The sequence below is a fragment of the Scyliorhinus torazame genome, chromosome X, assembly GCF_047496885.1.
Source record: "Scyliorhinus torazame isolate Kashiwa2021f chromosome X, sScyTor2.1, whole genome shotgun sequence".
In the NCBI taxonomy this organism is placed as follows: Eukaryota; Metazoa; Chordata; class Chondrichthyes; order Carcharhiniformes; family Scyliorhinidae; genus Scyliorhinus; species Scyliorhinus torazame.
The window spans coordinates 35,926,129-35,939,838 of record NC_092738.1 but is presented as its reverse complement, the minus strand read 5'-3'; the positions used below and the strand labels follow the sequence as shown (position 1 = coordinate 35,939,838).

General features: G+C 53.8%; 1 protein-coding gene across 7 annotated transcripts in view; it reads left to right on the top strand.

Moving 5' to 3' along the window:
• The first annotated feature begins 10,437 nt into the window (after positions 1-10,437).
• The window catches only part of smarcc2 (SWI/SNF related BAF chromatin remodeling complex subunit C2), a 355,784-nt gene continuing 352,511 nt past the window's right edge, over positions 10,438-13,710 (top strand). For all 7 annotated transcript variants that reach the window (XM_072494060.1, XM_072494062.1, XM_072494064.1 and 4 more), the window contains exon 1: positions 10,438-10,586. In XM_072494060.1, coding sequence (XP_072350161.1) covers positions 10,476-10,586 — 111 coding nt within the window. In that variant the 5' untranslated portion in view covers positions 10,438-10,475. The remainder of the gene's footprint in view (positions 10,587-13,710) is intronic.

Below are 13,710 nucleotides of genomic sequence, written 5' to 3'. Positions count from 1 at the left end.
CAGTGTCGCTGTTTACACACTGACCACACAGTGGCGCTGTTTACACACTGACCACACAGTGGCGCTGTTTACACACTGACCACACAGTGGCGCTGTTTACACACTGACCACACAGTGTAGCTGTTTACACACTGACCACACAGTGTCGCTGTTTACACACTGACCACACAGTGTCGCTGTTTACACGCTGACCGCACAGTGGCGCTGTTTACACACTGACCACACAGTGTCGCTGTTTACACACTGACCACACAGTATCGCTGTTCACACACTGACCACACAGTGTCGCTGTTCACACACTGACCACACACTGGCGCTGTTTACACACTGACCACACAGTGGCGCTGTTTACACACTGACCGCACAGTGGCGCTGTTTCCACACTGACCGCACAGTGGCGCTGTTTACACACTGAAAGCACAGTGGCGTTATTTACACACTGACCACACAGTGGCGCTATTTACACACTGACCACACAGTGGCGCTATTTACACACTGACCGCACAGTGGCGCTGTTTACACACTGACCGCACAGTGGCGCTGTTCACACACTGACCGCACAGTGGCGCTTTCTAAAAACTGACCACACAGTGGCGCTGTTCATACACTGACCACACAGTGGCTCTGTTTACACACTGACCACACAGTGTCGCTGTTTACACACTGACCATACAGTGTAGCTGTTTACACACTGACCACACAGTGTCGCTGTTTACACACTGACCACACAGTGGCGCTATTTACACACTGACCACACAGTGGCGCTATTTACACACTGACCGCACAGTGGCGCTGTTTACACGCTGACCGCACAGAGGCGCTGTTCACACACTGACCGCACAGTGGCGCTTTCTAAAAACTGACCACACAGTGGCGCTGTTCACACACTGACCACACAGTGGCTCTGTTTACACACTGACCACACAGTGTCGCTGTTTACACACTGACCACACAGTGTAGCTGTTTACACACTGACCACACAGTGTCGCTGTTTACACACTGACCACACAGTGTCGCTGTTTACACACTGACCACACAGTGTCGCTGTTCACACACTGACCGCACAGTGGCGCTGTTTACACACTGACCACACAGTGTCGCTGTTTACACACTGACCACACAGTGGCGCTGTTTACACACTGACCACACAGTGGCGCTGTTTACACACTGACCAAACAGTGGCGCTGTTTACACACTGACCACACAGTGTAGCTGTTTACACACTGACCACACAGTGTCGCTGTTTACACACTGACCACACAGTGTCGCTGTTTACACGCTGACCGCACAGTGGCGCTGTTTACACACTGACCACACAGTGTCGCTGTTTACACACTGACCACACAGTGTCGCTGTTCACACACTGACCACACAGTGTCGCTGTTTCCACACTGACCACACAGTGGCGCTGTTTACACACTGACCACACAGTGGCGCTGTTTACACACTGACCACACAGTGTAGCTGTTTACACACTGACCACACAGTGTCGCTGTTTACACACTGACCCCACAGTGTCGCTGTTTACACGCTGACCGCACAGTGGCACTGTTTACACACTGACCACACAGTGTCGCTGTTTACACACTGACCACACAGTGTCGCTGTTCACACACTGACCACACAGTGTCGCTGTTCACACACTGACCACACACTGGCGCTGTTTACACACTGACCACACAGTGGCGCTGTTTACACACTGACCGCACAGTGGCGTTGTTTACACACTGACCGCACAGTGGCGCTGTTTACACACTGACCGCACAGTGGCGCTATTTACACACTGACCACACAGTGGCGCTATTTACACACTGACCACACAGTGGCGCTATTTACACACTGACCGCACAGTGGCGCTGTTTACACACTGACCGCACAGTGGCGCTGTTCACACACTGACCGCACAGTGGCGCTTTCTAAAAACTGACCACACAGTGGCGCTGTTCACACACTGACCACACAGTGGCTCTGTTTACACACTGACCACACAGTGTCGCTGTTTACACACTGACCACACAGTGTAGCTGTTTACACACTGACCACACAGTGTCGCTGTTTACACACTGACCACACAGTGGCGCTATTTACACACTGACCACACAGTGGCGCTATTTACACACTGACCGCACAGTGGCGCTGTTCACACACTGACCGCACAGTGGCGCTTTCTAAAAACTGACCACACAGTGGCGCTGTTCACACACTGACCACACAGTGGCTCTGTTTACACACTGACCACACAGTGTAGCTGTTTACACACTGATCACACAGTGTAGCTGTTTACACACTGACCACACAGTGTCGCTGTTTACACACTGACCACACAGTGTCGCTGTTTACACACTGACCACACAGTGTCGCTGTTCACACACTGACCGCACAGTGGCGCTGTTTACACACTGACCACACAGTGTCGCTGTTTACACACTGACCACACAGTGGCGCTGTTTACACACTGACCACACAGTGGCGCTGTTTACACACTGACCACACAGTGGCGCTGTTTACACACTGACCACACAGTGTAGCTGTTTACACACTGACCACACAGTGTCGCTGTTTACACACTGACCACACAGTGTCGCTGTTTCACGCTGACCGCACAGTGGCGCTGTTTACACACTGACCACACAGTGTCGCTGTTTACACACTGACCACACAGTGTCGCTGTTTACACGCTGACCGCACAGTGGCGCTGTTTACACACTGACCACACAGTGTCGCTGTTTACACACTGACCACACAGTGTCGCTGTTCACACACTGACCACACAGTGGCGCTGTTCACACACTGACCACACAGTGGCGCTGTTCACACACTGATCACACAGTGGCGCTGTTTACACACTGACCGCACAGTGGCGCTGTTTATACACTGACCGCACAGTGGCGCTGTTTACACACTGACCGCACAGTGGTGCTATTTACACACTGACCACACAGTGGCGCTCTTTACACACTGACCACACAGTGGCGCTGTTCACACACTGACCACACAGTGTCGCTGTTTACACACTGACCACACAGTGGCGCTATTTACACACTGACCACACAGTGGCGCTATTTACACACTGACCGCACAGTGGCGCTGTTTACACACTGACCGCACAGTGGCGCTGTTCACACACTGACCGCACAGTGGCGCTTTCTAAAAACTGACCACACAGTGGCGCTGTTCACACACTGACCACACAGTGGCTCTGTTTACACACTGACCACACAGTGTCGCTGTTTACACACTGACCACACAGTGTAGCTGTTTACACACTGACCACACAGTGTCGCTGTTTACACACTGACCACACAGTGTCGCTGTTTACACACTGACCACACAGTGTCGCTGTTCACATACTGATCACACAGTGGCGTAGTTTACACACTGACCGCACAGTGGCGCAGTTTACACACTGACCGCACAGTGGCGCTATTTACACACTGACCGCACAGTGGCGCTATTTACACACTGACCACACAGTGGCGCTATTTACACACTGACCGCACAGTGGCGCTGTTTACACACTGACCGCACAGTGGCGCTGTTTACACACTGACCGCACAGTGGCGCTATTTACACACTGACCGCACAGTGGCGCTATTTACACACTGACCACACAGTGGCGCTATTTACACACTGACCGCACAGTGGCGCTGTTTACACACTGACCGCACAGTGGCGCTGTTCACACACTGACCGCACAGTGGCGCTGTCTAAAAACTGACCACACAGTGGCGCTGTTCACACACTGACCACACAGTGGCTCTGTTTACACACTGACCACACAGTGTCGCTGTTTACACACTGACCACACAGTGTAGCTGTTTACACACTGACCACACAGTGGCGCTGTTCACACACTGACCGCACAGTGGCGCTGTCTAAAAACTGACCACACAGTGGCGCTGTTCACACACTGACCACACAGTGTCGCTGTTCACACACTGACCACACAGTGTCGCTGTTTACACACTGACCACACAGTGGCGCTGTTTACACACTGACCACACAGTGGCGCTGTTTACACACTGACCACACAGTGGCGCTGTTTACACACTGACCACACAGTGTCGCTGTTTACACACTGACCACACAGTGTCGCTGTTTACACACTGACCACACAGTGTCGCTGTTTACACGCTGACCGCACAGTGGCGCTGTTTACACACTGACCACACAGTGTCGCTGTTTACACACTGACCACACAGTGTCGCTGTTCACACACTGACCACACAGTGTCGCTGTTCACACACTGACCACACACTGGCGCTGTTTACACACTGACCACACAGTGGCGCTGTTTACACACTGACCGCACAGTGGCGCTGTTTCCACACTGACCGCACAGTGGCGCTGTTTACACACTGACCGCACAGTGGCGCTATTTACACACTGACCACACAGTGGCGCTATTTACACACTGACCGCACAGTGGCGCAATTTACACACTGACCGCACAGTGGCGCTGTTTACACACTGACCGCACAGTGGCGCTGTTCACACACTGACCGCACAGTGGCGCTTTCTAAAAACTGACCACACAGTGGCGCTGTTCACACACTGACCACACAGTGGCTCTGTTTACACACTGACCACACAGTGTCGCTGTTTACACACTGACCACACAGTGTAGCTGTTTACACACTGACCACACAGTGTCGCTGTTTACACACTGACCACACAGTGGCGCTATTTACACACTGACCACACAGTGGCGCTATTTACACACTGACCGCACAGTGGCGCTGTTTACACGCTGACCGCACAGTGGCGCTGTTCACACACTGACCGCACAGTGGCGCTGTTTATACACTGACCGCACATTGGCGCTTTCTAAAAACTGACCACACAGTGGCGCTGTTCACACACTGACCACACAGTGGCTCTGTTCACACACTGACCACACAGTGTCGCTGTTTACACACTGACCACACAGTGTAGCTGTTTACACACTGACCACACAGTGTCGCTGTTTACACACTGACCACACAGTGTCGCTGTTTACACACTGACCACACAGTGTCGCTGTTCACACACTGACCGCACAGTGGCGCTGTTTACACACTGACCACACAGTGTCGCTGTTTACACACTGACCACACAGTGTCGCTGTTCACACACTGACCACACAGTGTCGCTGTTCACACACTGACCACACACTGGCGCTGTTTACACACTGACCACCCAGTGGCGCTGTTTACACACTGACCGCACAGTGGCGCTGTTTCCACACTGACCGCACAGTGGCGCTGTTTACACACTGACCGCACAGTGGCGCTATTTACACACTGACCACACAGTGGCGCTATTTACACACTGACCGCACAGTGGCGCAATTTACACACTGACCGCACAGTGGCGCTGTTCACACACTGACCGCACAGTGGCGCTTTCTAAAAACTGACCACACAGTGGCGCTGTTCACACACTGACCACACAGTGGCTCTGTTTACACACTGACCACACAGTGTCGCTGTTTACACACTGACCACACAGTGTAGCTGTTTCCACACTGACCACACAGTGTCGCTGTTTACACACTGACCACACAGTGGCGCTATTTACACACTGACCACACAGTGGCGCTATTTACACACTGACCGCACAGTGGCGCTGTTTACACGCTGACCGCACAGTGGCGCTGTTCACACACTGACCGCACAGTGGCGCTTTCTAAAAACTGACCACACAGTGGCGCTGTTCACACACTGACCACACAGTGGCTCTGTTTACACACTGACCACACAGTGTCGCTGTTTACACACTGACCACACAGTGTAGCTGTTTACACACTGACCACACAGTGTCGCTGTTTACACACTGACCACACAGTGTCGCTGTTTACACACTGACCACACAGTGTCGCTTTTCACACACTGACCGCACAGTGGCGCTGTTTACACACTGACCACACAGTGTCGCTGTTTACACACTGACCACACAGTGGCGCTGTTTACACACTGACCACACAGTGGCGCTGTTTACACACTGACCAAACAGTGGCGCCGTTTACACACTGACCACACAGTGTAGCTGTTTACACACTGACCACACAGTGTCGCTGTTTACACACTGACCACACAGTGTCGCTGTTTACACGCTGACCGCACAGTGGCGCTGTTTACACACTGACCACACAGTGTCGCTGTTTACACACTGACCACACAGTGTCGCTGTTCACACACTGACCACACAGTGTCGCTGTTTCCACACTGACCACACAGTGCCGTTGTTTACACACTGACCACACAGTGGCGCTGTTTACACACTGACCACACAGTGTAGCTGTTTACACACTGACCACACAGTGTCGCTGTTTACACACTGACCCCACAGTGTCGCTGTTTACACGCTGACCGCACAGTGGCGCTGTTTACACACTGACCACACAGTGTCGCTGTTTACACACTGACCACACAGTGTCGCTGTTCACACACTGACCACACAGTGTCGCTGTTCCCACACTGACCACACACTGGCGCTGTTTACACACTGACCACACAGTGGCGCTGTTTACACACTGACCGCACAGTGGCGCTGTTTACACACTGACCGCACAGTGGCGCTGTTTACACACTGACCGCACAGTGGCGCTATTTACACACTGACCACACAGTGGCGCTATTTACATACTGACCACACAGTGGCGCTATTTACACACTGACCGCACAGTGGCGCTGTTTACACGCTGACCGCACAGTGGCGCTGTTCACACACTGACCGCACAGTGGCGCTTTCTAAAAACTGACCACACAGTGGCGCTGTTCACACACTGACCACACAGTGGCTCTGTTTACACACTGACCACACAGTGTCGCTGTTTACACACTGACCACACAGTGTAGCTGTTTACACACTGACCACACAGTGTCGCTGTTTACACACTGACCACACAGTGTCGCTGTTTACACACTGACCACACAGTGTCGCTGTTCACACACTGACCGCACAGTGGCGCTGTTTACACACTGACCACACAGTGTCGCTGTTTACACACTGACCACACAGTGGCGCTGTTTACACACTGACCACACAGTGGCGCTGTTTACACACTGACCAAACAGTGGCGCCGTTTACACACTGACCACACAGTGTAGCTGTTTACACACTGACCACACAGTGTCGCTGTTTACACACTGACCACACAGTGTCGCTGTTTACATGCTGACCGCACAGTGGCGCTGTTTACACACTGACCACACAGTGTCGCTGTTTACACACTGACCACACAGTGTCGCTGTTCACACACTGACCACACAGTGTCGCTGTTTCCACACTGACCACACAGTGCCACTGTTTACACACTGACCACACAGTGGCGCTGTTTACACACTGACCACACAGTGTAGCTGTTTACACACTGACCACACAGTGTCGCTGTTTACACGCTGACCGCACAGTGGCGCTGTTTACACACTGACCACACAGTGTCGCTGTTTACACACTGACCACACAGTGTCGCTGTTCACACACTGACCACACAGTGTCGCTGTTCACACACTGACCACACACTGGCGCTGTTTACACACTGACCACACAGTGGCGCTGTTTACACACTGACCGCACAGTGGCGCTGTTTACACACTGACCGCACAGTGGCGCTGTTTACACACTGACCGCACAGTGGCGCTGTTTACACACTGACCACACAGTGTCGCTGTTTACACGCTGACCGCACAGTGGCGCTGTTTACACACTGACCACACAGTGTCGCTGTTTACACACTGACCACACAGTGTCGCTGTTCACACACTGACCACACAGTGGCGCTGTTCACACACTGACCACACAGTGGCGCTGTTCACACACTGATCACACAGTGGCGCTGTTTACACACTGACCGCACAGTGGCGCTGTTTACACACTGACCGCACAGTGGCGCTGTTTACACACTGACCGCACAGTGGCGCTTTTTACACACTGACCACACAGTGGCGCTATTTACACACTGACCACACAGTGGCGCTATTTACACACTGACCGCACAGTGGCGCTGTTTACACACTGACCGCACAGTGGCGCTGTTTACACACTGACCGCACAGTGGCGCTGTTCACACACTGACCGCACAGTGGCGCTTTCTAAAAACTGACCACACAGTGGCGCTGTTCACACACTGACCACACAGTGGCTCTGTTTACACACTGACCACACAGTGTCGCTGTTTACACACTGACCACACAGTGTAGCTGTTTACACACTGACCACACAGTGTCGCTGTTTACACACTGACCACACAGTGGCGCTATTTACACACTGACCACACAGTGGCGCTATTTACACACTGACCGCACAGTGGCGCTGTTTACACACTGACCGCACAGTGGCGCTTTCTAAAAACTGACCACACAGTGGCGCTGTTCACACACTGACCACACAGTGGCTCTGTTTACACACTGACCACACAGTGTCGCTGTTTACACACTGACCACACAGTGTAGCTGTTTACACACTGACCACACAGTGTCGCTGTTTACACACTGACCACACAGTGTCGCTGTTCACACACTGACCGCACAGTGGCGCTGTTTACACACTGACCACACAGTGGCGCTGTTTACACACTGACCACACAGTGGCGCTGTTTACACACTGACCACACAGTGGCGCTGTTTACACACTGACCACACAGTGTCGCTGTTTACACGCTGACCGCACAGTGGCGCTGTTTACACACTGACCACACAGTGTCGCTGTTTACACACTGACCACACAGTGTCGCTGTTCACACACTGACCAAACAGTGTCGCTGTTCACACACTAACCACACACTGGCGCTGTTTACACACTGACCACACAGTGTCGCTGTTTACACACTGACCACACAGTGGCGCTGTTTACACACTGACCGCACAGTGGCGCTGTTCACACACTGATCACACAGTGGCACTGTTTACACACTGACCGCACAGTGGCGCTGTTTACACACTGACCACACAGAGGCGCTGTTCACACACTGATCACACAGTGGCGCTGTTCACACACTGACCACACAGTGTCGTTGTTTACACACTGACCACACAGTAGCGCTGTTTACACACTGACCGCCCAGTGGCGCTGTTCACACACTGATCACACAGTGGCGTAGTTTACACACTGACCGCACAGTGGCGCAGTTTACACACTGACCGCACAGTGGCGCTATTTACACACTGACCGCACAGTGGCGCTATTTACACACTGACCACACAGTGGCGCTATTTACACACTGACCGCACAGTGGCGCTGTTTACACACTGACCGCACAGTGGCGCTGTTTACACACTGACCGCACAGTGGCGCTATTTACACACTGACCGCACAGTGGCGCTATTTACACATTGACCACACAGTGGCGCTATTTACACACTGACCGCACAGTGGCGCTGTTTACACACTGACCGCACAGTGGCGCTGTTCACACACTGACCGCACAGTGGCGCTGTCTAAAAACTGACCACACAGTGGCGCTGTTCACACACTGACCACACAGTGGCTCTGTTTACACACTGACCACACAGTGTCACTGTTTACACACTGACCACACAGTGGCGCTGTTTACACACTGACCACACAGTGTCGCTGTTTACACACTGACCGCACAGTGGCGCTGTTCACACACTGACCGCACAGTGGCGCTGTCTAAAAACTGACCACACAGTGGCGCTGTTCACACACTGACCACACAGTGGCTCTGTTTACACACTGACCACACAGTGTCGCTGTTTACACACTGACCACACAGTGTCGCTGTTTACACACTGACCACACAGTGTCGCTGTTTACACACTGACCACACAGTGGCGCTGTTCACACACTGACCGCACAGTGGCGCTGTCTAAAAACTGACCACACAGTGGCGCTGTTCACACACTGACCACACAGTGGCTCTGTTTACACACTGACCACACAGTGTCACTGTTTACACACTGACCACACAGTGGCGCTGTTTACACACTGACCACACAGTGTCGCTGTTTACACACTGACCGCACAGTGGCGCTGTTCACACACTGACCGCACAGTGGCGCTGTCTAAAAACTGACCACACAGTGGCGCTGTTCACACACTGACCACACAGTGGCTCTGTTTACACACTGACCACACAGTGTCGCTGTTTACACACTGACCACACAGTGTCGCTGTTTACACACTGACCACACAGTGTCGCTGTTTACACACTGACCACACAGTGTCGCTGTTTACACACTGACCACACAGTGTCGCTGTTTACACACTGACCGCACGGTGGTGCTGTTCACACACTGACCACACAGTGTCGCTGTTTACACACTGACCACACAGTGTCGCTGTTTACACACTGACCACACAGTGGCGCTGTTCACACACTGGCCGCACAGTGGCGCTGTTTACACACTGACCACACAGTGTCGCTGTTTACACACTGACCGCACGGTGGTGCTGTTCACACACTGACCACACAGTGTCGCTGTTGACCGTGTTTTGCCGGCGGTTTGTCTTGTGGGGAATCTCGGTTGAAGATGGCGGTGCGGAAGAAGGACGGCGGCCCGAATGTGAAATATTTCGAGGCCTCCGATACGGTGTCGCAGTTCGATAACGTCCGGCTCTGGCTCGGCAAGAATTACAAAAAGGTGCGCGCGGCGGCCGGAGGTGGGGAGCGGATCCGGGATCGAGGCCCCGAAACCCCGCGGCCGAGAGCCGACCCGAACCGGCCCGAGAGAGAATAAACCCCCCAAATACCCCCCCCCCCCCGTATCTTCACCCCCCCCGTATCTCCCCCCCGTATCTTCCCCCCCCCGTATCTCCCCCCCGTATCTTCACTCCCCGTATCTCCCCCCGTATCTCCCCCCGTATCTCCCCCCCGTATCTTCACTCCCCGTATCTCCCCCCGTATCTCCCCCCGTATCTTCCCCCCCCGTATCTTCACTCCCCGTATCTCCCCCCCGTATCTTCCCCCCCCCGTATCTTCCCCCCCCGTATCTTCACTCCCCGTATCTTCCCCCCCCGTATCTTCACTCCCCGTATCTCCCCCCGTATCTTCACTCCCCGTATCTCCCCCCCGTATCTTCCCCCCCCGTATCTTCACTCCCCGTATCTTCCCCCCCCGTATCTTCACTCCCCGTATCTCCCCCCGTATCTTCACTCCCCGTATCTCCCCCCCGTATCTTCCCCCCCCGTATCTTCACTCCCCGTATCTTCCCCCCCCGTATCTTCACTCCCCGTATCTCCCCCCGTATCTTCACTCCCCGTATCTCCCCCCGTATCTTCACTCCCCGTATCTCCCCCCCGTATCTTCCCCCCCCGTATCTTCACTCCCCGTATCTCCCCCCGTATCTTCACTCCCCGTATCTCCCCCCGTATCTTCACTCCCCGTATCTCCCCCCCGTATCTTCACTCCCCGTATCTCCCCCCCGTATCTTCACTCCCCGTATCTCCCCCCGTATCTTCACTCCCCGTATCTCCCCCCGTATCTTCACTCCCCGTATCTCCCCCCCGTATCTTCACTCCCCGTATCTCCCCCCCGTATCTTCACCCCCCGTATCTTCCCCCCCCCGTATCTTCACTCCCCGTATCTCCCCCCGTATCTTCACTCCCCGTATCTCCCCCCCGTATCTTCACCCCCCGTATCTTCACCCCCCCGTATCTTCACCCCCCCCCGTATCTTCACCCCCCCCCGTATCTTCACCCCCCCCGTATCTTCCCCCCCCCGTATCTTCACCCCCCCGTATCTTCACCCCCCGTATCTTCACCCCCCCCCCATATCTTCATCCCCCCGTATCTTCACCTCCCCGTATCTTCACCCCCCCGTATCTTCACCCCCCCGTATCTTCACCCCCCCGTATCTTCACCCCCCCCGTATCTTCCCCCCGTATCTCCCCCCCGTATCTTCCCCCCCTGTATCTTCCCCCCATATCTTCCCCCCCGTATCTTCCCCCCCGTATCTTCACCCCCCCCCGTATCTTCACCCCCCCCATATCTTCACCCCCCGTATCTTCACTCCCCCGTATCTTCACCCCCCCGTATCTTCACCCCCCGTCTCTTCGCCCCCTCCCTGTATCTTCACCCCCCTCCCCGTATCTTCGCCCCTCCCCGTATCTTCACCCCTCCCATATCTTCACCCCTCCCCGTATCTTCGCCCCTCCCCGTATCTTCGCCCTCCCCGTATCTTCGCCCCTCCCCGTATCTTCGCCCCTCCCCGTATCTTCGCCCCTCCCCGTATCTTCACCCTCCTCGTATCTTCGCCCCCTCCCCGTATCTTCGCCCCCTCCCCGTATCTTCGCCCCCTCCCCGTATCTTCGCCCCCCTCCCCGTATCTTCGCCCCCTCCCCGTATCTTCGCCCCCTCCCGTATCTTCGCCCCTCCCCGTATCTTCGCCCCCTCCCCGTATCTTCGCCCCCTCCCCGTATCTTCGCCCCCTCCCCGTATCTTCGCCCCCTCCCCGTATCTTCGCCCCCTCCCGTATCTTCGCCCCCCCTCCCCCGTATTTTCGCCCCCTCCCCGTATCTTCGCCCCCTCCCCGTATCTTCGCCCTCCTCCCCGTATCTTCGCCCCCTCACCATATCTTCACCCCCCCCCGTATCTGCCTCACAGCCCACCTCCCCGATAACTACCACCCCCGCGATAACTGCCACCCCCTCCATCGCAATCTCCAATGCAACACAGCCATTCTCGAATGATGAGCCATTCGATAACATCATTGGCTGATTGGATTGTAACTTCAACCGTACATTCCTGCTGATCCCTGGATCACCTTTCACCCCCCCCCCCCCCCTCCTTTGTTAGTCAAGAATCTCTGCACCTTTGCCTTAAAAGTATGAATTGACCCTGTGTGTCTTCACCACGATCTGGAAAAGAGGGTTTCAAAGATTCACAATCTTTGCGAGAAAAATTCTTCTTATTTATGTCTTACAAAGTTGACCCATTATTTTAGCATCCAGCCTGTCAAGTCCCCTCAGAATCTTACATAGTTCAGTCAGATCACCTCTCAATCTTCTAAACTCCAGTGGATACACACCCAGATAGTCCAACCTTTCCTCGTACAATATCCCCCTCAGCCTCCAGAATCAGTCTCTGAACTCCTGACACATTTACATCCGTCCTTAAATAAGGAGACCAAAACTGCACACCATACTCCAGATGTGGTCCCACCAATGTCCTGTCTAACTGCAACAAAACATTCCTACTTTTATATTCCGTCCCCCTTCCGATAAACACCAACATTCCATATGTCTTCCGAATCACTTGCTGCATCTGGATACTAACTTTTATTGATTTGTGTACCAGGACACCCAGATCCATCTGTCCCATTGAGTTCTGCAATCGCTCTCCATTTATATAGGTTGATTTGGAATGACTAGCTTTCGGAGCGCACCTGAGGAAGGAGCAGCGCTCCGAAAGCTAGTGATTTGAAACAAACCTGTTGGACTTTAACCTGGTGTTGTAAAACTTCTTACTGTGCTCACCCCAGTCCAACGCCGGCATCTCCACATCATCTCTGTTTTCTGTTCGCTAACCCAATCCTCTCTCCATGCTCAGATGTTACCCTGTACACCATGAGCTCTTAAGTAGCCTTTGAGATACCAGCACTCCTCCTCTAGCTCATGGGTGCTTGACTTGCAACCACACCCAATACTGATTCAAACCATGCCACAGCTTTGATCTGAGCATCTTGCGCCTTTAGAAATCCAAATGCTTATTCCAGACAGGCACATTTCTCAGTCATTTCACACTGAAGACTCATATTGTCCTCAAAAC